General features: G+C 36.6%; 2 protein-coding genes across 4 annotated transcripts; both read right to left on the reverse strand.

The window, feature by feature from the left end:
- Window positions 1-956: 956 nt before the first annotated feature.
- On the reverse strand, window positions 957-8,767 carry unc119c (unc-119 lipid binding chaperone c). The gene is made up of 5 exons (XM_088437705.1): window positions 8,436-8,767; window positions 8,221-8,334; window positions 6,135-6,225; window positions 5,693-5,865; window positions 957-1,854 (listed from the first exon to the last, which is right to left on the reverse strand). Exons 1-5 carry the CDS (start codon window positions 8,641-8,643, stop codon window positions 1,712-1,714), a joined length of 729 nt encoding a protein of 242 aa, XP_088293831.1. The 5' UTR covers window positions 8,644-8,767; the 3' UTR covers window positions 957-1,711.
- Window positions 8,768-10,313: 1,546 nt separating this feature from the next.
- Window positions 10,314-19,273, reverse strand: LOC148410192 (putative RNA-binding protein 46). Of its 3 annotated transcripts, none has more exons than XM_088437361.1 (11): window positions 19,120-19,273; window positions 18,275-18,457; window positions 18,010-18,190; window positions 17,747-17,903; window positions 17,410-17,536; window positions 16,669-16,763; window positions 15,297-15,660; window positions 15,010-15,203; window positions 12,779-12,881; window positions 10,876-10,916; window positions 10,314-10,621 (listed from the first exon to the last, which is right to left on the reverse strand). In XM_088437361.1, exons 1-11 carry the CDS (start codon window positions 19,136-19,138, stop codon window positions 10,577-10,579), a joined length of 1,509 nt encoding a protein of 502 aa, XP_088293487.1. In that variant the 5' UTR covers window positions 19,139-19,273; the 3' UTR covers window positions 10,314-10,576. The 3 variants fall into 3 exon arrangements, with proteins under 3 accessions (XP_088293487.1, XP_088293486.1, XP_088293485.1); XM_088437360.1 differs by having other exon boundaries at window positions 15,010-15,200; window positions 17,747-17,915; XM_088437359.1 differs by having other exon boundaries at window positions 17,747-17,915.
- Between the last annotated feature and the right edge of the window lie 2,391 nt (window positions 19,274-21,664).

Raw genomic sequence — 21,664 nt, forward strand, 5'->3', positions numbered from 1 at the left:
CCTCCCCATTCTTTTCCTCACGCTCAGCCCACTACCTCTACATTTTCTCTTTGTTCCAAAAGTGGTTAGGAACACTCTGATAAGACCTCTATTAATGTTGTGGAACTAGAAACTATTCAACATTCAACGTTAATTAAATTTAATTTACAATATGTACAGATCTTTAATAGATGGCATTTTTACAGCAATAAGAAACTGTGTTAACCTAATTAGATTGTTGTTTAGCATGTATAAGATCTTTTTTTGTGCTTGGTAATTCTTTGCATTAAAACACCGTGAAACAGAGTAAGAAGCCCAGCCGACTCTTCAAAATAGACCTTAGCATACCAAATATTCGCCTTAGAAAGCTTTTATTTTGAAGTATTTCCAGGAAGCCTGTGACAGCGATTAACTTCATTCTTTCTACTGCACCAATTCTTCCGATTTTACAATTGAAAATCACGTTCAATTGCCAATTCAGGATGCTTTAAAACAAATTAATTACTCTGACATTTTTAACGTGCCTATTGCTCCTGCAACCTTCGTGAGGTAAAGTGGTTAAGAAAATGGATGGATGGATGGTGCCTGTTGCCAGCATTTATTGCAGCATCTAACATGTTACCTGCATTTAAGATCTTAAGCTTACATTTCAAAGGAAGTTACATTGACATAAATGACTCCTGCACATCCTGACACGGTTGCTGTTCTTGTTAATCATTTTTTAACAAACCATCCATCCATCCATCCATTTTCTAGAGCCGTAGGTCTGACATCATTTCGTCGGATGACCAAAGTATATGGAGAGAGTGCTGTCTAAACTCTGTTATATTGAACTAAATAAAAATGACTTTTCAAATAATTTATACAAGTTGGTCTCATAATGAAGCGGATATGTGTTGCATAGTCTTTGGTGTATATAATTGTTTTTCATGAAGCACACACTAAAATAATAATAATGAATACCCACTCTCAATAGCTGCAGCCATACAGGAGCAATAGAGTATGAGATTTTTATTTTCCAGTTGAAAAAAAGGATGATGAAATATTCAGAAAAGTCAAAGACAGTAAACTGAAAAAAACCCCAAAGGTTATAAATTTCCTTGCAGTTTGCTTAATAAAAAGAAAAAATGTTGAAAACTAGAAATTTATAATGGACATTATTTTATATTGCAAATGCTGTAAAAATCTCATCTCATTCTCACAAATTCAAGTCTCGTGAGACATCTTGTCTAAGGGCTTTGTGTCTCCAGCCCAAGAATTCAAATATGATGAGAAAATTCATGGAACTTAGTACTGTGCGCAGTCAGAGAAACATGATATCCTATGTTGGCTCTAGACTGAAAAGAAAGAAAAAACTGTTTTTTTTGGTATTATTTTTACTTGAAAGATATAATGCACATTAATGAACAAAGTGTTAAAATACCGCTATAATTTGTAATTGTGCCAAAGTCAGCTCAACAGCTAATTTACATTCATAGCCCGTGACATTTAGCATAGACAAGACATATAAAAAAGCAAAAAAAAATTGTTCACAAGCCTAAAGTGCATAAGTGCAATTAATAAGCAACTAATATACTGGTAACTTCAAACACGTTTATTTTAACCCTGTTTCAAAAGCTTGTGCATACCTGATGCAGATGCAAAAAATACCCCATGTAACCTATAACCAATACAATTACAGCACATTTGAATACCAAAAGCAACAAAACATTACATTAATGACATTCATACATCACTGTCCATTTTCAATCGACATGTCAGTATGATATTGCGGCGCGAAGGAGTACTCTGCTTTGTGATGCATGACCAGCTTGTTGTTAACAAAGTAAAAGCTGTCTGAGCGGGTCTCGAATGGGTTGGCAATCATGTCTTCAACTGCAAAGAATAAAACCCAGAAAGTTACTATTGTGAAAGAAACGGAGTCAGGTACACACAAAACAAAAAAATGAATAAAAGTTGTTCAATGGGTCAACGCTTCTTTCAATTTTTTTTATAATGTGAAAGGTTTTCATTGTTATGGAGTCTATCGATGATGGCACAATCTTTTTCAAGGAGTCCCTAAACAATAGTGGTCTGAGTACTTCTAGATGGGGAAAGTAATTGAATACAGTACTGCCGATTTGACTGGATGCTAACCTCCCACACAGTGCAAGGTGATTTCCGATGGCCCACGTCGACTAAACGTCGTGCGCGGTCGACTAAAAAGTACTTAACGTAACTTGCGCTTATGTCTTCTTCGTCCTTCTTTTGCAATGCAATATGGGTGAATTTGACAAAAACGCGATTATAAGTCTGCCCCTGACTTTAGTGGTTACACAATGTGTGTTATTAAAATGATGAAATTACTCTACTTTTAGAAGCATTTCTATATCGTATATCGAGTATCATATTGTTGCAGTTAGGGGAGGGGATGGGGCGGAAACAAGACAAGACTGCGAGGCAATATACGCGCACAATCTACATTGCAACAATAAAATGATTTGCATTGCTTTCTTTTTTTGACAGAGCTGAATATTAATTTGAATAAAAGTCATCATCACGATCTGACACGCCAAATAGCTCGTCCCATCTACCTCCCGGACATCCTCTCCTTCCTGCTCGTCATTTGTTCAAACATCCTTGTTACTCTTCAGTAGTCATCTTCAGACCCCGTCTGTTTTGTTTGAAATGGAGGTCTCCATAAATGCTTTGCTGAAGCTTTTTTTTTTTTTTTTTAGCCAAGTGACGACTGTGGCGAGCGCTGAGCATGGAATTTTTGTCTTGAACGGACAAGTCAAGCTGTCATTTCCTTTTCAGAATGCATCAAAGGCCACCAAAAAATTTAGCCACACAATTCTTTTAAGTCGTATACATAACATGATAGCACTTATTTGGCATTCAAACTAATGTGATTAAAACACAGACGTGGAGAAAATTGGTCTGGTTTTGAGTTATGCGGTTATAAGTCGACCCTCCTAATTGTCATGTTTGGTTGGGGTTTGTGGTTTTTTGGGGTTGTGTGGGTTTTGTTCATATTCTTTTGTTCATGTTAGTTTCCCTTGCGGCTGCCTTCCTGCCGGTGTCTCATTAGTTTTATCTTGTCCACCTGCCTGTTTACCTGCCCTCCTCATGTCATCCAATCAGCTTCCCCAGCCTTTCGTCTCTCTCAAGCTGTTACGCGTTCCCTCGTTAAGTCCCCAGTTTGCATTCAGTTCTTCTCGGGTCATTGCTGCTTCTTTGCCCTTGCTGTTGTGCTGCAGCCTTTCCGTTCTCTGTGAGTTTATTTTAGTTCCTAGTTCTGTTGCTACTTTGTTCATCTTTTGTTACTTGTTGTTCCTGCCTTGTTTTATTATTAAACCTTCATTGTTTGAGTGAGTTCCTTACAGTTTCCTGCTTTTTTTGGGTCCCCCTCCTTCCTCGCCTCCACTCGCCATGCCGTCGCAATAAAAGTGACACTAATATGGGGGTTTGAAATGAGAACCAAACTCGACGTGTACTCTGAGAACTAAGGTAAAAGTTGTGCAAAGTCAGGGAAAATGTCAAAGGAAAGAAAACTCTACTTATGTCCACAATTAGATTTCCGTTTGGGTTAGACTTGCACTTGACACAAAAATGGGTCCTTAAGACATAAAAAGATATGACACAATTTTGTTTGATTGTTCGTCAGTCTTATCTACAACAGCCTGACTGAAAATAATGTTTGCTGCACATACTGTACGAGATGAATGGATCCACGCTGACGTTTAAGAATTCCACTTTTAAGGAAGTCTAAGTTTTTTGTGTAGGCTTGTGTTTAGTGGCATGAAATGGCTTAAAATGTGTGCATATTTGTAAATAAGAGAGAGCCAAGGACACCACACAAACTAACAAATGGAACAGTTTAGAACGCCAATGTAAGCGTAAAAAAAATTCTTGTTGCTTACTAGATCATAAAATTCCAATCACTTGTTACCAAAATGTACGCGGACATCTCTACTAACACTAATTATTGCCTATTTTATGGGGGATGTCTTCCCTTAATTGACAAAAGCTTTTGCAGTGAGTGCCTCAATGGCGAAGATCGGGCGATGGTTTGAATCTTTCACGAGATCGATGTGAAGTAGAGATAGCAATAAAAGTGTTGCTGATGCCCGCAGATTTCTGATGTCGGGCAATGTTTAGTTTACGTACATTTTTACTGACCCTGCCACAATCAAATTACGACAAGTAAGGAGGGATATATTATATTGTCGTTGGCCATTAAATAGACATTTGTACTCATTTTTTTTCCAGAAACCACATTTAAAGTGAATATCAAATGAAGAATAATTTCCTTTTCCTTTATTTAATTTCTACTTGACACTCAAAGAACCTGCTGTCTCATTTCAAGTCATATCAGCACACCCATCAGATTTGATGAGGATAATGTGTTAGACAAAGTCAAATAAATTTGAAAAAAAGAATCATTAAATCACACATCACTTCACTTCACAAGACTCAAGATAGCTCTACCACCACCTGTCGATGTGAGTAGTGTTTAAATTACCATAAGACCCCAAATAAGACGCAACTGTGTGTAGGACATACTGTACCCTTTAAGAGACAATGTGTAAGATTTAGACCGTTTTTCTTTAAAATAAATAAATTATAAATTTCAAAAACTTGCCAATAATTGTGTTCTTAACGACCAGAAGTATTTTTTAAATATAATTGTAGGTCTAGTTATTAAATTATATTACATGGGGGGTGGCACTCCTCCGGAGGCTGCCATGTCTGTTATACTTACGAACAGCCAGAGTAGGAGAGAGAATTGCTGCTTTCACCATAATGCCCCTAAAGCTCCCATGGGTGCAAGCAAAAAAAATTATACATACTCCCTTTCATTTTGGGCTCAAATTCTGGTGTTTTCTATGTTGCAGTGTATAAGACCCACCAACACTTTTGGCAATTATATAAACTATAGAAAAACAGAATTAATCACAAAATCCTAAATTCTTCATATTTTCTTGTGTTCATATCTGAGTTATATTGTTGTTGCGGGTTAAGCTTGATTCAGATTTCCCACCTTGTTAGTGGTCAGTGAACGCAGTGTACGGTGAATGCACTCGCAGTTGTTTATTCTTCTCCTCGCGACGCAGCCCGAGTTCATTTTGCCATATATACCTTAAGTTGTGCAGCATCCGTATTTTACCAAGTTTATGATTGTGCGAATATGCCAAAAGACCGCAATTATTAAACAAGTCAAATGGAATACCTTTTCGTGTTCTTTAACTGGTCCACACAGGGCTCATGCCTTGGCACTCTTAATTGAATCAGCTTTGAGACATCATAACTTTTACTTGATCCTCTTCGGTTTAGTAATATTCTTGGGTGTGAACAAGGATGGACCCAGAAGGTGGTTCAGCCTGGTCGCTTCTTTTATTGAAAATAATGCCATAACAACTCAGCTAACATGAGCTGCTTTTAGCTGCTAATAGCCAACTGACGTCCGCCCTCTAAACTCGTCCCCATGCATGCATGCACAGTATATCTCCAATCCATAGATCTACAGTAGGGGAGCACTCAATGAGATCACACTTATCAAAACTTAAGCTCACATTCCCACAGTAGAATATCCAATCTGTATGGGTATGTGCTTTGACGCTGGCAGATGCCTGTGTCACTTGAAGGATGTAGCCAAAGCATTCCCTTCTGTTATAGTGTGATGTATGTAGCATGAGTTAGATCAACACATGGTCATTGACTGTAAATGTACCTGTCTCAGGCTCCAGGTCAGGTAAGCAGTAGATGTGTTCACAGGTGTTCCTGCTGTGTGGAATGCAGAAGCCAATCTCAAAGTCAAAGGTTTTGAGCAAGGCATTTCTGAAAAAATGTCTCTCAATGAGGCGAAAGCGGCTAAGTGCCCTGCTGCCCACGGTAAACTCCAACCTATAAGACAGGCAGTAGACCATCTTTGCACTTTAATTGCAAAAACACACAAGCATGAATTATGTTCTTTTGTCGCTGTTATTTTTGAATGAAATTCATACATTAAATATGCTGTCATCCCTAATGAATGACCATTTTTCTCACTTGCAATTAGGGCTATATAAATAAAATTTGATTGATTGATTGATTGATTGACAAATTAGGCTAGGTAGACCAAATGATACTTTTATTTATTTAACCTCATCTCAGTCAAAGTGAAGTTGACTTACGTGGCTCCAATTTCTTTAAGGTTGAGAAATGCAGGGGAGAACTGATACTGGATGAATCTGTTTGTATCTAGCTCAATTATATCTTGAATTTCTGGATTGAGAAAAAGAGTAAGCAATACAACATCAGAGAAACAATGTATACAGTTTGACAGACGTTAATATAGAGGCCTAAATATACTGTTTTGCTTGAGGGTAGCATAGTGGATAAACCAATTACTATGGTTAGTGCAGACCTGCCCTTTACCATAAACCAAACCCTCGCCCTGGCCTAAACCCTTATCCCTCTAGTCGATTCAAATGATCGAAACAGACTTTTCATACTTCATACTTTTCCTACAGTGAAAAGTCCCCTGTTGTGAAAAATTTCTCTCTCTATTGCGCTCTCTCTCTGTCTGTCTCTCTCTCGCTCCCTTTATATACATATTAGAGCTGGTGTGTGTGTGTGTGTGTGTGTGTGTATATATATATATATATATATATATATATATATATATATATATATATATATATATATATATATACACATATATATGTATATATTTGGGCTGCATGATTAATCGAATTTTAATCGTGATCACGATATGAGCTGCCATGATTAATTAAGATCAAAATCGGCAATATTAACATTTAAAAAGCCGCCTACCAGTACATGTCAACTCAAGCACTTTCAGTCATTCTACCACCAGGGGGCAAATGCAAGGTTAAGACATCATTAAGCTTAAGAAACAGCAAGTGAGCAAATCCTGCAAAACGTTCTCAGCTTGGTTTATGCTTGACGCGTCGCACGAGTTGGATCATTATTTCATTCTCACTGCAGGTCACTTCCAGCATGACTCAGGATTTTGGTGAATCATCCTGTGGTCTGGTGAGGCAATGTTACTTATTTGGACCTATGAAAGCTTAGTAAATCTGGAGAAAAAAAAGGAGATGCTTATGAGCAAAAAAACATCATCCCTACTATCAAGCATGGGAGTGAAAACATCGTTTTATGGGAACACTTCTCCTCCAGTGGTGCAGGGAACCTTGTCAAGGTTGAGGAAATTATAAAGGAAGGAGCATTACATCGGAATTCTTCACGAAAACCTGAAAGAGTCTGCTGAGAAACTCCAATTCAGCCACAACTGGATGGATTATCCGAAACAAACGGCCAAGGTAGTGAAGAAATGGACAAGGACAATGACGGAAATGTCTTAAAATGGTCAAATCAGAGTCCTGACCACAATCCGATCAAAATCCTGTGGTGAAACTTGAAGATGAGATAGGTGGCTCGGAAAGCCATCAATTTGACCCAGCTTGAAGCCTTAGCCTGTGAACAAGGGGCCAATGTTCTACAGGAGGAATGCTGAATGCTTGTTGACACATACAGGAATGGCCTGGGGGTAGTTTTAAAAAAATAAAGCTACGGTATTGATTATTAATCAAGACATTGGACTCAGGTATGAATCATTTTGAACATAGCATTTTTTTGGTTTTCCCATCAATAAAATACTTGCTAGATTTTGATTTTCAAGTGAGTGTTGTTTTGATGTATTTACTTGTTTGTCACATATAACTCAAGAAGAAAAGTTGCACAATTAAACATTTTTTCCTGTTAGTAAACAAATAACTATAATTTGTCATCTGAATAAAAAAAGTACTTGTTAATAATGTAAAACAATGCATTTGGAAATTCATTAAAAAATAAAAATAATAACATTAGAAAGTACAGTAATTAAAAATATGATTTGGATATTTCTTCCACATACCAATATATTTTTACATCACACCAAAATATAGACAATTAATTTGGTAATTAAAACATGACTATTTAGGTATCTAGGACAACTGCAGCATGAACTTTGGGTGATGAGCTGCGCATCTACAGTATTGGAAAAGCGCTTGCATTTTACAGAAGTGAATGAACATGCCACTTGGAGGAATCTTGCTTTAATATAAGTGAATGATTTGTCATGAACTTTTTAGAAAAAGTTCAGGGTATTTAAAATATACTGTAGTATGATGTACTGCATTGTGAGCTGCACTACAGTAACATGTCAGTCTTCTGAGAGAATTTACAGGTTATATCCCTTCTAAAGGTAGAATCTACCTGCTGGACGATATTTTTTTATGTCAAGGATGACCGTGCCACTGGCCAGATCTCTTATCTTGAAGCGAGAGAAGTTGATGTTGTAGATGTTGTCCTCTGGTAAACACAGGTAATCTGTAAATATTCAGCCAACAAGACATAAAGCAAATACAATTTTATGTTCATTGCTGAATAAAAGTAGTAAATATTCATGGATTTATACGTATGTAACGCACCCACAGTGTACCTGTTGAGTCTTAAGACCTGCTGTGGGGTCACTGTTTCACCAGGTCTCCATTCATCAACAAACGTCTCCTCTTTTTCAACCAGTGCTGCTCCTTGTGAAATAAACCTGTTCCAGTACTCTTCTCTTTTGCTGTCATCATTTTCTCTCTGGCATTCCTCATGGCTATAGACTGGTGTGTTTTCATCAGGTCTGTCCATTTGCTGTACAAAAGTCTCTCAGTGTCACTGTCACTGTGCTCTGTTTGCAAATGTAGTGAAGGTAGGGCGCAGTCGATCAGTTGGTCATCTGCTGTCTAAACTGATTATGTCTCTTTGGATTTGTCTCTGAGTGTCAATCTCTTATTAAAGCTAGGCATTGACATTGCATGCCATAGCTTCATGATCATTAGTAAAAGTATTTTATCCTAGATCACCTTGGAATCCCCTACACTTTCACCATAGTGCGTGAGTGAGTTCCTCAAGTTCATTTTTTGTGTGCAAAATTTCATGCGAGTTACAATTATACTAAAAAGATGTTTAGTGCAGGACAAAAACCCATTAAGTTTTGGTGTATATTGTCTGTCTTAAAACCCAATATATTAGAATACAGCACTTGATCATTAGTTACTGTACAGAACATTGCTCATTAAGTTGTTTTGTTGAATATACAGTAGCATGTCACCATGTTGTCACAAACTCAACAAATGGCGAGTCGGCATGGTTATATATACAGTGGACCCCCGGTTTACGACGTCCCTGGCTTGCGTTTTTTTTCACCTTACGATGTCGACCGCGGCATTTTTTTTTTGTCCCCTTTTTACACCATTTTGTTCGCTTTACGACAGAAACTCCTCCTAAAACATGGCGGTCAATGTGCATGCGTGACTCTGTGAGTCGCTTCCCGAATTTCGGACCGGGTCGGGCCCAAAATGTCATTCATTACGTTCGTGTCGAGTCGGGTCGAGCTTCTATCTCGCTGCCTTTTTTTTAAATAAATATATGTTTATAAAAATGTATACTAAAATGATGTGTGAAATGTGGATACTAAACTAAGGAATACTTGTTACAAAATAAATCATTTGGATAAAACAGAGAAGGTAATTGCTATTTAACTACTTTACAAGCCGCAGAGCTAGAGCTTGCTCTGCACACGTGAACGCCACCCTCTTAATAATCTGAATATATCTTTTCCCATTTATTTGATTTGCATTATTCTATTTAAAGCCTAGTGGGCTTCAGTATTTCTCCACGTAATTAAGCAAGTGCGCACCAATGACGGACGGCCTTAAAATTTTCCCCGTCAACTCTTAAAAAAATCCATCAATGATGGAAAATTGTCGTTTAATGTAACCTCTGCAGACACAGAAATATAAAAGATGTAAATGTTTATACAGTCTTGTTAAACTTTGATTTTGTTACAAAAGGCTTTAATTTGTTATCATAAATGAACTCCTCCTCCCGAGTCCTCACAAATAAAATATGAAATTTCAGGTTTTCTTCGGGCTTGGGCCTGCAAATCAAGTTAACTGGTCGGGCTCGGGCCGGGTCAGGCTTTAATAGGCCTGGGTTGGGTCGGGCTGGATTTTTTAGGCCCAATCTTACCTCTAGTATAGCATAAAGACTTTTCAAGTTATTTTTTATTTCTTCATTTTTTTTGCTTATTTTATTTTAATTTTTTTTAATATGAAAACTGGGGACGGGGGATTTTCAGCTATCACAGCCGGTTCTGGAACGTATCTACCGCAATAAACGAGGGTTCACTGTCATTTAAGGGAAACTGAGTTTAGAATAGTTTTAGAATGTATGACTTTTCCGTCGCATTTGAGAGAAAAGATGTGTGCATTAGGACCCAAACAGCGACTGCTTTACACACATAAGAAAAATGTGTGTACTAGAGAAACATATCATATTTTATTGTTGCCAATTACACAAGTACACAAAAAAGGGTGTGTTTGATCTTTGGCTACAACAAATGTGTGAAACTTGTAGCATCTCGAAACAAAGCGGATGTTTGTTTGATTGTTTTTTTTTTCATTCTACCACTATTCCAATTAATATTGTACTAATTAATACATTGATAACAGTTACTATAACAACTTGAACATGAACTTAACTTCCTTCACTCTCCTGTTATGTCGGGTTGTCTGCATCCTCACATGCTGTTGGATGCCATAGCCACTGACTCTAAATCAACTTCCTGCAAGAAATGGAAAATTATTTTTTTTCATTATTTTGAAAACTATTAATTCGTATTCAGTGTAACCTTTAATAATGCTGCCAACTCTGTGTAGCGTTTTTAAAGTAATGTTTTTATTACGCGACTGTAGTATTTCAATTGGATTATTGAAAACAGTGTTTTGTTAATTGGTTCCATAAAAGATTAAGTGCAAGGTGAAAGTGGTATCTCATACAATGTCAAACATGGCTTAGGCAAAGCTTTTTGGTACAAACCTCCTGAACTGATGCATTGGAATGCACAATGTCCTCTCCCTCTGAAACAGAGAACCAGTGTTTAGTTCACATTTAGTTTGATTTGTGTGTCTTCCTAAACACTTTTATTTTTTGAAAGGGACCAACAGAACATGCAGTGCTCCATTTTGCCAGTGTTCCAGCTTCTGCGACACATAATTCTTGCCATGGGACGCATACTTTCAAATCAACGCGCGTCCTCTGGACGCAACGTGTTTTTGTTTGGGAAGATGTGAAACACTTGGTTCACACAAGGCAATTTCAACGAGCAGTGTGAGCCTGCTCTCGATGTGACTTATAATGTTTGACTGCCTTAGCCAATCATGTTCTCACGTTCACTTCCTGGTTTGTCGGCTTGAGATACCACTTTAAAAATTAACTATGCTTATGCTACTTTCACGCAGCGTTTTTTTTTTTTTTACATATCGTTCGAGGTAGGACGTTAGTAGTATATCGAGCTAAAGTGTGGGTCAAGAAGGCAAACCAATCGAACTTTTCCCAGCGCCTTAACATAGAAAGTCGGCTGTCTGGGAGTTTTTCAGCTTTTGAAAATGAGACTCTCATCGACATGAAATGACAGAATCCACATTGTGCTATTTATTAATACACATAATAGTTCAACGATAGATTTGAAATAAACTACTATCACTTGATGGCAGTTAATTTCAAATCAGTCATGTTTCAAAATATTTTTCTGAATTTATACAATAAACAAAGCTGTATAATCTACAAAAATTGCTATTTACCAAAAGATTTTGAATTCATACATTTTAGAGCTGTCATTTCAATGCCGTGATAAATTTGTTCAGTTATCATAAGCTCATATTCTGAAATTGTCCCATGCCAACTCACAAACATTCAAAATAATTAAATAATATGTTACAATTGTGAATTATAATCCTTGAACAAACTAGCACACGTTGAATGCTTTACACATACAATTTTGAGGCTCACTTGAAAAGGTTTATTTTCATCTCGTTGTCATAAATACACTGAGAAATATTTATATTATTAATATTTTCATTTGGGCAACATTTTTTATTTTTGTTTAATCTTATTTTATAATGTAAAAATTATAAACGTTCTAGCTATCTTCAAAGAGTAGCGGTTCTCCACATGTTATTTTGGGGGAAAAAGGTGTGTTTCCTATGGATCAAGTTAGTAGTTAAAAAAAAAAAAAGACACTTTCCTTTTTTATTCTGTCTTGCAAAGCAGACTGATGTTGTGTGATGATTCGTAACACATCAATATATTGAAGCAGAAATCATTTTTGCTTGAATTGAATCATTTGAAATTGAAAATTGATTCTGAATTGAATCGGGGACCCCAAAGTCAAAATTGAATCGTGAGACAAAGATTCACGCTCCTAACTGTACTGTACTGTAAGGCTCCATTAGCACCCAATGTTCCATATGTGTGTGTATGTTACATGCAAATGGCAAAGAGAGGAATTGGGTTGCTATAGAAAGGTAAGGCATCTCTTCCCTTTTGAACTCTAATCTAATGTCAGAATCTTTCCTGCTCTGAAATAATATGTTTTACACTGAACATTTTTAATCACATGTTAGATGTGTCATTATGTAGCATAGAATTTTTTATGCAAACGTGTTTACACTTTAAAAAATAGGTCTGAAAAAAAGTATACTTTTGCTTTGTTTAGAACATTATTATCTGTGTTTGTTCTATCTATTGTATTATTCAAGGAAGTGCCACATGATAGTAATGCACTGTGGCGAGGAAAACCTCCATCTCAGCATTTATTTAAATGACTTGGATTTAAGTTTGATGGAATTTTTCTGTGTGTGTGGGTGTGTGTGTGTGTGTGTATATGTATGAGTGTGTGTGTATCTTGTTCGGGATAAGAAATCTGTGTGTGAGCGATTACCAAGATTCCACAATGCGTTTTGCGCAGCTAGCTCTTTTGCATCCTCCAATTGCACACATAAGTTGTTTGGCATGAAAGTTCTCTGGGTCTGCGGCATCACAACCTAAACACATGCACACACACACTTTTGAGTCACAGAAATTGGCATGGTGACACACCATTATTTTTCAGCATGGTGGAATACTGATTAGCATGACCGCCTCACAGATGGAGGTTCTGGGTTAACTTTCGGCTCCGGCCTTCCTGTTAGGAGCTTGTATGTTCTCCCCGTGCCCATTTAGGTTTTACTGTCATTTACAGGAGTGAAGCAAAATACTGAAGTGCAGTTCAGTCAGTAAGTGAATTTGTAAACGATATCCGCTTCCATTATGGCAATTTTTTTTTTTTTTTTTGTCCACACAAAAGATTTTCAAGGCATGAGGTCACACCGTTTTCTTGGAGTTCATTACAAGGATCTTAATTGAAAAACACTTTGAAGTAGGAACTTAACTAATAGCAGCACCTAAATACAAAATGAAGCAAAAATGCTGTCTGCATTAAACTTTCAATAATCGGGATGACAGCTGCAACTAATGATTATTTTTGATAATCAATTAATGTGTCAATTATTTTGTTGAGTTTCTATCTATCTATCTATCTATCTATCTATCTAGCTATCTATCTATCTATCTATCTATCTATCTATAGGGTTATAATTATTTTTATTTTTTTTATTTATTATTTTTAAATCGTCTACCAACTGCAACGTCCTCTCTTTAACAGCATTCTGTTTCCCATTGTTTAATTGACTGATTAATTTAGTGAACATTGCACATAAATAACATTGAATCTGCCCAACACTGACAAAATGTATTGTGTATATCATTTTTAAATTTTCATTTAATCAACCATCACTATCATAGATATACAAATGAAAATCCTCCGGACTGTCCCTGTTTGTGTGTTAGCGTATACAGTCCTAATCAAATGTTTGGAAACACTTTCAGTATTTTTTTTAGAGTCGTCTCTACTATGAAGCAACCCACAAGGAATCATTTATTGACCCTCTGTTATGATAAATGGACTAGTAAATGGAATTTCACTTATATAGCGCTATTCTACCTTGGGTACTCAAAGCACTTTACACTAGTCATTTACTATTCATTTTGTACATAAACGACATCTGTAAAATCTCTAAACCGACTATAAACCTCACCGGTATATAAACCGCAGAGGTATATAATCTGCAGCAACAAAACTTGACCAAAAAAACATCTATTGCCACGGATAAGACGCACTGGACTATAAGCCGCAGGTCATAACATCAGATATTTATGCAAAAAAATGTTATATGAAAGTTTGAAAAAAAAAATTAGACATATATTTTTAAAATCGCTAATCAGCTAATGATACATAGCACTTTTCGAGCTAACACACAAGTTGCACAACCAAAAAATGTTCTTATTTCCAATACCTCTAACAATAAACAAAACAGATGAACAGTGTCATAATTTTGAGAACTTCTGTACTTACGAAAAATTCTCATCCAAGGCAAAACAAAATAAGATCATCGAACATTAACGTGTCGTCTTTGCGTGCAGCCACATAGGAGAACTGACGTCTACTGAGAAAAACAATATTTCGAAGTAACCAAAAGAGCGTGCTCTAAGCCTGTGTACAAAAGTAGAACAACACAGGTGTTACTGCACTTCTGAAGGGCAGAATAACTTTTTTTAAAAATATTTTTAATAATATATTTAAAACTTTTTTGAGCACAGCCATTGATTCACATTTTTGCAGTTCTATTTCATAGTTGTTCTATAAACTGACTCCTTGAACTGACTCCTCAAATCATGAAAAAGTCGCGGTTTATCGTCCGAAAAATATGATTATATTATTAAATATATATATATACAGTATATATATATATATATATATATATATATATATATATATATATATATATATATATATATATATACATATACATATATATATATATATATATATATATATACATATATATATATATATACACATATATATATATATATACACATACATATATATATATATATATATATATATATATATATATATATATATATATATATATATACATACATATATATATATATATATATATATATATATATATATATATATATATATATATATATATATATATATATATATATATATATATATATACAGAGAGAGAGAGAGAGAGAGAGAGCGAGAGAGAGCATGACCTTGTAGACAAGCAGCAAGATCCCATCCCGACCAGACGTAGAGAAGAGCTGGTAATGTGGGGGCGGCAAGTTGTGCTTGGAGCAATACAAGTCCAGGCGACCCACAGCTGAACTTATCTGATCAGGTTGGAGCAGCATCAGGCTTGTGTGGTACAGCGGCATACCGGGAAAAATTGGGAACACGCATCTGTCTGCTTTTCCAGAATGCAAACAGAATGGCAGTTGGAAAAAGAAAACTGTATCTATGGACTTGATTATTAAAGGACTGAAGTCACCTGATCATTTACCTGGTCCAACAGCATACTGGAAATTAGGAGGCAATGATTCCAGAATACAATGCTTATTCATGTCTCCATGGTGTGGAAAAACTGTGCCCTTGACTCCGCTTTCTGTCTTGTTTCTCTGGCCTTTCCTGCCAAATCTCCCCAACCAAAATTCTCCAGCGGGCTTAGCTAGGCTAACCTCCACGACGCAACCATCGATGGTGGCGCCATTCATGGCACCAGTGACAGCAACGGCGTCCTTGTGGCAGCCAAAGTGAAGAAAGGCGTGGTTGTTGAACTTCTTCACTCGCACCACTGTGCCCGCTTTGAAGCGATTGCACTCGCGCACAAGTGTTTCTTCTGTGGTGCTCTGCGAAAGGTTGCGGACCTGAAAAGGATGTGAAAAGGATGAGTTTGACTTAATTGTGATTGCCAATCATGGCGGTTGCACTGCACCTCAGGGTTATGGTTTTATTAAATAAAAGCATAGGTGTAAACCATTTGCTCAACAAATTTTTGTATAGGTCTAATGTAAAAATCAATGTGTAGAATTAAGTATTAAATGATTTTTAGGCTATTTCACATTTTACCTTATTTTTCATCAGATGACAGAGATTTAATTGATTTTTTTTCTTCTTTTGGAGCTATGCAAATGATGACAGAGGTTTACATTTTTGGGGGGGAGCAACAGAAGTTAAAATGTTAGTGTTGTTAATATTTGACAACCGACAATTACAGTTTGTAAACTTCCAAAAAACATAGACCGACGAAGATGGAAAGGGTCGAACGGACCAGCAAAAAAAATGTAAAATGCTTACCTCTGACAATATGCCCTAAAAACAACACTTATCCTCATAAGTCTTCCGACGCCAGCTCTAACTTCTACTTTCCGTTTTTCCCTTTTGGGGTCGCAATAGGGAATCAGTCCATCTAAGCCTGTCTCTGGCATCCTCTTCTCGCTCCAACTACCTTCATGTCCTCTTTCACTACATCTATAAACCTTCTCTTTGGTCTTCCTCAAGACCTCCTGCCTGGCAATTAAAAAAAAAAAAAAGCATCCTTCTACCTAATATTCACCGTCTCTTAGCTCTGACTAACTTTTATGATTTTTACTTTCGAATCAGGAAATGAGTGCATAGATTACTTGCAGTGAAAAAAGAGATCAAAGTTGAAGGTTTCCATCCAGACTATTGCTTTAATTCCTTTTCTTTAGCTATAATAGTCTTTCTATCTACCTATTTCTGGCTGTTAGAAATAAAACCAAATGTCTTGTATAGAAGTGGCTCGTTCTCCAGAGGAAAAACACCTCACACCTCACCAACCAACAGTGACTTTTTGTTTAATTAAATTATTTCAATATACAGTAAATCATTCAACACATCAAGACTTCACTTACATGAGCAACTTTGACATGCTGCACGTTTACTTCTTCACCATGTTTATCCGGCTTGGCCCAGTTCACCCAGTGTGTTTGGCCCCACAGCGTCCTTACTGTAGTGAAAAGAAGATAGTCGGAACGTAAGGAGGTGTCAGTTTTATGAAAAATTAATCCTCAATAAAGAGTAAATTGTTTTTAATTGTGGGGAAAAGGAAAAACAACTGCTTTGAGCACAATCAACATTACACTGGCAGGGTATTCACTGACCGCTCACTGTGGAAAATCTGAAATATCTGAAACAAAATTCAATTAATGTGCAAAAAATGTAACTTACGGATACAAACACCAGAAAATATGAAGTTTACAAAAGAGGAGTTTTATTCCGTTTTGCTATAGTTTTCACATTGTTGCCAAAGTGTTGGTGTCTCTTGTAAATGGTAACATACAAAATACCAGAATTGGACCCCGAAATTAAAGGTGCATTTTATATACATGTGAGTCTTATATTTGAGGAATTACGGTATGTGTGATATTTTGAACAGCTGGAAACAAGATCATAGAAAATTTCTGTTTGTTTCATGCAACTTAAGGAGAAATGCTACATTGTGATGGATAGGGGACCCAAAAGGATAGATTTTCCTCCAGGCGGCCCCCCGGGCCAAAATAAGTTTGACACCCCTTGCTGTAAACTATTATTCAAGGAACGCGTGTTGAATGGTGTTGACATTGCAACTGATAATGATGTCGGAGAACACTTACCAGCAATTAATTCCTTGCGTGCAAATGCCGCCGCCTTGTGTGTTTCAAATTGCAAAAAGGCGAAGCCTCGATTTTTTCCATCATTTGAGCTTAAATTCAGAGTGACATCCAAAAGGCCCTCAGTCACCTAAAAAGTTCGACATGAAGTTTGTCATGCTGCATTAATAGCAGTGCTGAATGATTTAGAAACTTGACCAAAAATGTTCAGCTATGTTATGACTGACAGACTTTATTATGCAAGTATTTCTTCTATATCCTTGCATTTTACTACAATATAATGTCCATTTGAAATAGCTTGATCATTGCTTCCTAATTCACAAAGACATCTTTATTCTACCTTCTTGACCTCATCCATGATCTCCTCCTTGCTTTTGTCTTTAGGAATGCGGCCAAGGAAGAGGCGACAATTATTCTGAGAGGCAGACACGTATATGAACTTTCCTGGACGAACCTCATAGTCATTCAGCATCTGGCTAGCTTTTTGGGCCTCCTCCCTGAAACATAATCTTCACAGTCATTATTAACATCCTCCTCGGTACATCATTTTTTTCACAGGCACAAAATCTGCATCAATATACAAAATTTCATATTCAAAGTCACCTATTGGTGAACATGACAAACGCATAGCCACGGTTGTCTCCGTTAAACTCCATCATCAGTCTCAGCTCATAGATGATTCCAGCTGCCGCAAACAAAGGAACAAGCTCATCTTCAAACATGTCTCTGGGAATGTTTCCCACAAAAACCTCACAGTCAATGCCTGGTGCTGGACCCTCCCAGTCTGCAAGGAGAGTCATAAATGTACAAGTGTATATGAATTAAATATGCTAACGAGCAGCTCAGAAAATCTGTCATTTACACTCACTTGGTGGTGGTCCACCATACTTCCTCTGTCCATTTTCTTGCAGAATATCGTATCCTGTTTTGTCCATGAGTTCCACTAAGGACTTATGAATGGATAGTGACCTCCTGAGCTCTTCCATGCCTTTCATAGGAATGATCTCACCAGAGGATGATGGCTTGTGTTCTGCCAACTCTTGGTCACAGACTGCAAAATAGAACTTTTTTAAGAGTACTACTCACCTCTTCAAAAAAATAAAATAAAAAATCACACACACATACACACACAATTAGTGAAGAATGTGCTTTAAAACCCAAAGTAAAATATTGCATCAAGGAAATTTTACAGTATCCCTTTTGCAGTAACCATTTTCAAGCATTCACCTTTTGAAACAGTGGTAAAAAAAAACAAAACGGAATATTTAAAAAAAAAAAAACCCTCACGCACCAAAAGGGTTCAGATATTGTACTTTGTGTATTCAAACTCATAGCACGAAAAATGTTTACAGATGACAAATCGTTCTATTCATTGACATGTCAAAAATACTGGGATGTGCTAAAATACGCTCCTTTTGGAGGTTATATATATATACATATATATGTGTGGTACTCTCTCAATTGACCACCCAACTTCGGTCAACAATCAGAGAAATACATAATAAAAGTAGATAACAACTATAATGACGACTCATTTAAAAAAACAAATGCGGCAGTCAACAAAATGTTGGTTACACCGATGACCACGGCACGTTGTACATTGCCAGCAATATAATAACACCACCGCAGCAGTTAAATTAGGTTAGCATTTATGCTAACAACTCATTTGATAACTACTTGCAACACGATGTTTGTGAAGACGAATACACATACCACCTCGGTGTTCTGCCATTTCATTCGAAGTATTTTGTAATATTTTAAAAGGATTTTTAACCCCAAACGGCAACAGTTTGGAAATATTTTCAAGAAACCTCTCTTGTTAGAAAGACTTCGCAAGGTACAGCCCACGTATTATTGTGCTCGACCAATCGGCTCTCCTAAATTTTGATTGATATGAATTTTGAGCCCAAGCAGTTTTGAAGACGCAGGTACGGATACTTTTTAGTCAGGGACGGCGGATACTTCATGTTTACTATCAAATTCGATGTCATAAATAAATAAATACACCGCAGTTATAGATAACAATACACGAAAAGAACACTCATTTCAAGTTGTTTTAGATAATTAATCCATTCAACCGAAACAAAACGTCATGAAAAGTTTAAATTAAAAAAAAAAAAAAACGTGTTTGAATCTTCCAAGGTAAAGCCATTTTGGCCGTCAGCCCTAAAAAATATGGCTAGAAAGATTTCGTATGACCTTATGTATGTGTGTGTGTGTGTGTGTGTGTGTGTGTGTGTGTGTGTGTGTGTGTGTGTGTGTGCGTGCGTGCGTGCGTGTGTGCGTGCGTGCGTGCGTGCGTGCGTGCGTGTGTGCTTTTGTGTAATTGTGTTGGTTGTCGCAAAATTTTAACCTGTCTCTGATCAGGTGTTTGCACATCTTTGAAACTTGAGGTAATGATGAACCTAAACCATACTGTGAACACTTTTCAAGCATTACGAGCTCAGTTCAGGAACAGGTTAGATTGCAGTGCAAATCGTAAATCCTTACCTTGTTTAATACCTATTTATGTCATGTACAACGATACTTTAGGTAAGAGTCAAAGTATGTAACAAAAATAAAAAGAGAGATCAATATGTTACAGTAAAATGAGTAAAATGAGTGGACTGACAGATACAAAACTCACATTATGGACACATACAGTCACGGCATAGGCCTGCCTGAGGACATGTACTTGGCATTTTGTATAATATGAAAAGATCAAGCAAACAGTACGGGTTCTGATTTATATTCATCATCATCAACATCATGACATTTACACATGTCTGTGGAAAAACTTTGTTTTAATTTTGTACATTTTTACATTTGATACTTTACAGCTAAAACATTTAACCATTCAGGAGACCATCCAGCAACCATGTCCGCTAAGTCAGGGGTTCTAAAACTTTTTGGAGTCAGGGACCCCTTTTACAAAGCAAACTTTCCTAGGAGCTCCATTGCAAATGTTTGCAGACACAAAACAAATTGCAAATTGCACGCCTCCTTATAACAAACTGGGTCAATTTCCCCCCAAAATGGTTGCTGCCAATTATTTAGTCAAAAACAGCACTATGAAATAAATTGCAACTTTAGCTTTGACAAATTTCAAAATTTAGATGTTCCAATGGCTTCTCTCTAGAAAGACAGACAGCGAAGAGCAAATGAGTGTAACTCTTCTTTAATTTAGTTGTCAGTAGTATAGCTCTCACTCAAGTATTTTGTAAAGCTGTAAAATATACGAAACATAACTCAGTCCCATATACAAAGGTCCCATATGGAAAAATTATATATCTTACTAAATGTACACAAATTGCATTGATAAAACAATAATATAACTGAATTACAAAAAATGTTTCAGTTTTTCTTTTCAATACAAAACGTTAAATGCAAACGAGTATGATTATCAATGCAAAATGGTAAATGGACTTGAATTTATATAGCACTTTTCTACCATGGGCACTCAAAGCGTTTTACTCTTACTTGTCATTTACCTACTGATGACGCAGAATCAGGAGAAACTGGGGGTTTGGTGTCTTGTCAAGGACACTCTGACCCTGAGGGTCCGCAGAACCCACTTTGAGAACCACTGCGCTAAGCGATGAGGTGAGATGACGTCTGCCGCTTGTTGGCGGCTCATAACTGTAATGAATAGGATGAAAGAAAAAAAGGGTGACTGGTTTGACCACAGTAATATTCTGGCAACTTTGTCCACAATCATGTTGTTTTCCTTGAGCATAAGCCCTTTGTTTCCTTTATAGAGAATTTAACTTGAGTCCATTGTACACGATCAATCATTCATTTCACCTACACTATGCTAAAAAACAGGCTCGTGGCTACTGGCTTGTGGCTACTGGCTTGCGGCTACAGCACTACTGTACTTCCTGTGTTAATCAACCTGGCTGAAATAATCGGAAAAACAAGAACAAAAATTCAAGTTCTTTCTTTGCTCTTTTTTTTTTTTCAAAAATAGTTGGCAAAATGTCTATCCTTTTTTTGTTTTAAAGATGAAAATTGAAAATGCAGACCTAAATTATTATTTTAATTTTCATTTAAGAAGGATTTGATCTCAATATGCATATTGTGACTCACAGAAAATTTGTATCCACAGATGGAAATCCACAGAGAGGTTTGTTCACAGACAGTATGCCATGTACTGTATATATAAAGCTTTGTAGTTGTACAAGTGAGAGTTATGTTGAAAAGACTTTGCACTCGCAGGTTTTAGATTTGTAGTCACAAGTAAAAAAATGTAGTCATACTCACATGTTTAAACACAGAC

The sequence above is a fragment of the Hippichthys cyanospilos genome, chromosome 16 (assembly GCF_059441005.1).
Source record: "Hippichthys cyanospilos isolate Australia breed blue-spotted pipefish chromosome 16, RoL_Hcya_1.0, whole genome shotgun sequence".
In the NCBI taxonomy this organism is placed as follows: domain Eukaryota; kingdom Metazoa; phylum Chordata; class Actinopteri; order Syngnathiformes; family Syngnathidae; genus Hippichthys; species Hippichthys cyanospilos.

Excerpts from the sequence above, each read along its gene's own strand:
- unc119c (XM_088437705.1), bottom strand. The coding sequence starts at position 8,643 with ATGGACAGACCTGATGAAAACACACCAGTCTATAGCCATGAGGAATGC. Across the intron at positions 5,866-6,134 it reads CTTAAAGAAATTGGAGCCAC|GTTGGAGTTTACCGTGGGCA; the intron begins GTAAGTCAACTT and ends CCTGTCTTATAG. Across the intron at positions 1,855-5,692 it reads TGACCTGGAGCCTGAGACAG|TTGAAGACATGATTGCCAAC; the intron begins GTACATTTACAG and ends TATTCTTTGCAG.
- LOC148410192 (XM_088437359.1), bottom strand. Across the intron at positions 17,537-17,746 it reads TCATGGATGAGGTCAAGAAG|GTGACTGAGGGCCTTTTGGA; the intron begins GTAGAATAAAGA and ends CGAACTTTTTAG. Across the intron at positions 15,661-16,668 it reads AGCATGTCAAAGTTGCTCAT|GTCCGCAACCTTTCGCAGAG; the intron begins GTAAGTGAAGTC and ends CATCCTTTTCAG.